This window comes from Amphibalanus amphitrite, unplaced genomic scaffold, assembly GCF_019059575.1.
Source record: "Amphibalanus amphitrite isolate SeventyFive unplaced genomic scaffold, NRLGWU_Aamphi_draft 000541F_arrow, whole genome shotgun sequence".
Classification (NCBI taxonomy): Eukaryota; Metazoa; Arthropoda; class Thecostraca; order Balanomorpha; family Balanidae; genus Amphibalanus; species Amphibalanus amphitrite.
Window position 1 is genome coordinate 26,502 of NW_024882035.1, and position 4,461 is coordinate 30,962.

Here is a 4,461-nt window from a genome sequence, read left to right on the forward strand (position 1 = left end):
TGCTATAATGCCTTTGAGGGATGAGCACTTTGAGCAGCGAACGGGTGTAAATTATTTGTTGTGGAGTATTTATAGTCACCGTGGTTTTATCGTGCGGTGCGGTTCCCCAAACTGAAGGATGCGTCGCGAGTACAAGTCACGAGCCGACGGCGTCACAGCGCCGGCAGACGATTTTTAGCGCCGCGGCACGTGCTGCATCGACCGATTGTTGCCTCTCGGCTCGTGCGGGTGGCGAAAAATTCACTCAGTTATTTGGGTTCAGAATTCAGAAATTAGATCGCTGACGCCGCTCCGGTCGCTCCGGTCGGATTGGGGCCGGGGATATCGGTGTTTGTATCGTTTGTATCTAGGAGTGCTGCACCTCGTGGGGTCTTGATTTGCCATCGTTTCTGGCTAAACGTCGGAATATACTTGTAACTAATTGGCTTATCACCCAAACGTCCAAAGTACAATTCGTATCTGACGTATTGGTAAAGCCGGAGATGGACGACCTTCACATCCCGTTCGCTTATCGACCTCGCAAGCAGTCATTGTCGGCCATCATCGAACGAATCGTTCTGGTAAGTGGCAACTGGCACGCAACGACGTCTGGGCTTCGTTTCACTGTGTCATTACTTTTGAAGAAATTGTTATAAAGGGGGTACGATACTACGATGCAATGTCTGGTTGAAACGGCTTATTGGGTGTTAACGTGGTATGGGCTGCCTGATTAGATATGATTTTATTGATGCAGAAACGGCACGCCGATGCGAAATGGAAAGCTCTAATAGCTTACCCAATATCCATCACACACTTCACACTTGCATCGCTCATTATTCTTAAAGAAATATTTCAGTTCGATTATTCATTTCTGTTCGGTTCCAGTTGCTCGGGTGCTGTTTGAATTCCCTGTTCGTCCTTTCTTCCAGGAAAAACAGCGCCAGAAAGAAAGGGCGGTATTCGAACAGCAATTGTCAAATCAAAGAAGTGGTAAGTAATGCTGCTTGCAACATCTCATAACGCGCTTTTGTACATTTTCAGTGTGTGTGATATGTTTCTCCTTTTGTGTGCCTTCCCGACGTACCGTTTGAGTCGGGTCATGAATTTAACGAGGAATGGAATCGCATACTCAGCAATTTAGATGCCTACTGGGATTATCATTATTGTAAGCAAATGACATTTTGTCTCCTTTTGTTTCAGTAAATGTTCCCAAGGTCGAGCCCTGCGAACTGATTGAAGACTCCGGAAATGATTCTCGGAGTGCACAAAGCCAAGGCGATCTTCAAACTTCGAGCTTTTCTCAGGACGGAGACTCTTCGGTGAGACTTATTTACATTTAACGTAATAAAAAAAGCAATGCTGCAACGAACCAATTCATGCATTTTAATTGAGGGACTGGGACATTTTCGCATATTGTCGAAATCATCTTCAATCGTCATTTTTGCGACAGGCTGCGGAGGCGGGGAGCCAGTTCGGCCCGAAGGCGCCCCAGTCGACCAGCCAGGAGGAGGACGAGGAGCTGGATGAGGACGATTCTCCGGAGAGGGAGGACGCCAACATCGACCCCGAACGGCTCAAGGCGTTCAACGTAAGTGTTTACATTCTCGGTAATTACCCAACAACAATAAACAATGCTTCGTCGAAATTGTAGCGTTGCTGGAGAACGACTTGCCTTATGCCGACAAATATTAACGTCAAAGTTCGAAGCTCCACCTTCTTGACCATTAAGCCAATCGGCTAGCATATCAATTATTAGTATCTTCGTCCTTCTATTCGGCAGTTTCTGGACTTTCCTTGCATCTTGGCTCAAACTATGACATTGCCATTTTATTTCGATATTTTTACTGACCCTTTCCCATATCGTTATGCAACCAGTCCGATTCTCGTCTTGTTCACTGGACGTATGTACGTTCTGACTTGGCTCGGCTCGTTACAGCTGTTTGTGAGGCTGTTCGCCGACGAGCACTTGGATCGGACGGTTCCCATCAGCAAACAGCCCAAGGAGCGAATCCAGACCATCATCGACTCCTGCAACCGGCAGTTCCCCGAGTTTGAGGACCGCGCGCGCAAGAGGCTCCGCACCTACCTCAAGGTCAGAACGCCGTCATGTCACAGGTCATGGGAATCGTGGGGACATTGCTTGGGTTGATGGTGGTGTTACGGCGATGTCACGTGTCAGGTTTGTAGCTTGCTTTAGTGTCGTGCGTCGTTAATGTTTTGGTTTAGGTCCGGAATATGGCCTACGATTCTTGCTAAATAAACGGCTTGAATTGGGGAGTGGAGTGGAGTACCTAACTCAGGCTGTCTCAGCCTGCGATAAATCATATTTTCAGATTTAAACCTATATCACTGTGTGGACTGTAGAGCTCTCTCGTCTGACGGCTCGTTCAGACGTTACCCACCCGACTGCCCTCTCACACAGGCGTGTCGCCGCCACAAGAGACTGAAGGAGCCGCTGACAGTCAGTGATGTGGCCGGACCGGGCCGGGTGCCCACTGGTCACCTGTCCTCAGCGCAGGCTGAGATGATCCTGGCGCAGGCGTGCGAGAACGAGACGAGAAGCGCCAAGCGCCGCCAGGTCCTCACCCCAGACGCGGACACCCAGCACCAGGAGGGACCGCCGCCGCTGATGCAGGTGATTGTTGAAGAGAGTGGTGGGGTGGGAAGGGGGGGGGGCGTCTCATGCTACGCCTCGTGCTGGTTTCCGCAAGACGCCTTGATAATTGTTTTGAATGTTTTATTTTAGCACTGCGACAGAATTATGGGCGTACGATGTTTCTTTTTTGAATGTTGGATATCACAGGCTGGTGGTGTGGAATATCCTGGGAGAAACTGAATGTGAATGGTCCGGTGACGTTCATTTATGACGCTAACTCTGCTAATGTGTGCTTTCCTACGTCAGCTCGCCTCGCTGATCCCTCCCGAGTCATCCGGCGAGTCTGTCAGCACCAGCTGCGTCCCGCCGCTGGAGTCGGCTCCTGCTCCTGCTCCGGCTCCTGCTTCGGCTCCTGTTCCGGGACCTGCTGCGGCTCCTCCGGCTCCTGCTCCGGCCCCCATGCCGTCTCTGCCGCCGTACCTGACCTCCTCGGGAGCTTCGGGCCCGGCCCCGCCGCCGGTCTCGGCTGCAGAGCGTTCCTACCCGCCGCCGATGCCGCCTCTGCTCAACCACCTACCGCCCACCAGCGCCGTGTTCCACGCCGACGTGGGACACCTGCTGAGACACGTGCTGCCCGGCCGCGCCGGCGCGCCGCCACCGGCCCCGCCCTCACACAGCGCAGGTAACACCAGCTGCGGAGGGGGGACGGGAGGTTGGTATATCGCGGAGAGCGGTCATTAGCGAGGAAATGCTGTAAATACTATGACTTATCTTTATGGGAAGCTCTATTGATAAATTTTGGTTCAATGACGCAATCACTACTACTGTATTTGCACAGCACATAAAGAAGCATTTCTCTAGGCTACCGTTTTTATACCGCTTGGCTGCAGATCGTAATGAACACACCCAGTGGCTGTTCGAACTGGCAACACCGCCGTGACTTGCCAGCACAGCACTCTGACTGCCCTGTCTTCACAGGCGGTGATCTGTTCTTCCGGCGGGCGCCGCACGCGCCGCTCACGTTCCCGGAGGCGGTGGCTGTGCGAGCACTGGTCGACGGCTACCGCCAGTCGGCCGGCCTGCTGCGCCGCACAGCGGACGAGCTTGAAGCTCTGATACCTCACCACCTGCTATAGAGGTCGCCCTGGTCGGTGAGTCGGTATCACGGAGCTGTTTTACGATAATAATCTTGGATTGCATGTGACTGTAAATACTAAATAGACTGTGATTGGGTTGGTGGTATCGTCATGAAAAACGCGCAATGTATGTTGGTCGAATCAATATGCTCTGTGCGCATGAGAGATCTGTGAAGTCCGGTTCTGCTGTGCCCCGCTAATGATAAGCCGTATGTGATGTTCGCGCTGTAAGAGAATCTGCACGTGTTGCCGCGTGCATGCCATTGTAAATCTGTTCATTGTGTTCCTGTTCTCAGTTTTTGTTTTCTTTTGGACGGTTATCAGTTCATCTTAATGAGATCGAAACTCAGTTTTACTGTATGTCTCCAAATGTTCTTTTTCTTTTTCCTTGTAAATATATGTTTCAAAGGCAATCATCTCGTATGCTCCAATCCTGAAGGTCTAACCGTCATTGGAATTCATCGTATCATCAGTTCTGTAAAACCTTGCGATACCAGAACTCTTAAGTACCTGCATTATGTACGGTAAACAAGTCTGAACGTTTGAATGTGACACTTCGGAATTTTCGACGGTTGGTCGCTTCCTGTGTAGACCCGTTTCGGGTTTCGAAAGCGGCTACTTTTTCTGCTCCGATTCCGGGTATTAATTATGGGATGCAACATATCTTCTGAAGTGACCTTGCTTACAATCGCCGCAGTTTTGCACAACCGCGCCTCAACAATGCGACTAACCGCCCGGACAATTCATTCG

The 4,461-nt window shown here is 50.9% G+C and overlaps 1 protein-coding gene across 1 annotated transcript; it reads left to right on the plus strand.

Annotated features, from left to right (window-relative positions):
- Positions 1-162: 162 nt before the first annotated feature.
- LOC122393550 (nucleolar protein 4-like) lies at positions 163-4,124 on the plus strand. The gene is made up of 8 exons (XM_043389723.1): positions 163-560; positions 909-969; positions 1,180-1,298; positions 1,430-1,567; positions 1,916-2,071; positions 2,402-2,614; positions 2,882-3,257; positions 3,554-4,124. The coding sequence occupies exons 1-8, from the start codon at positions 483-485 to the stop codon at positions 3,709-3,711; spliced, it is 1,299 nt and encodes a 432-aa protein (XP_043245658.1). The 5' UTR covers positions 163-482; the 3' UTR covers positions 3,712-4,124.
- The last annotated feature ends 337 nt before the right edge of the window (positions 4,125-4,461 follow it).

Coding starts and splice junctions, on each gene's coding strand:
- LOC122393550 (XM_043389723.1), top strand. CDS start 483: ATGGACGACCTTCACATCCCGTTCGCTTATCGACCTCGCAAGCAGTCA. Junction 561..908: donor TCATCGAACGAATCGTTCTG/GTAAGTGGCAAC, acceptor CCTTTCTTCCAG/GAAAAACAGCGCCAGAAAGA. Junction 1,299..1,429: donor CTCAGGACGGAGACTCTTCG/GTGAGACTTATT, acceptor TTTTTGCGACAG/GCTGCGGAGGCGGGGAGCCA.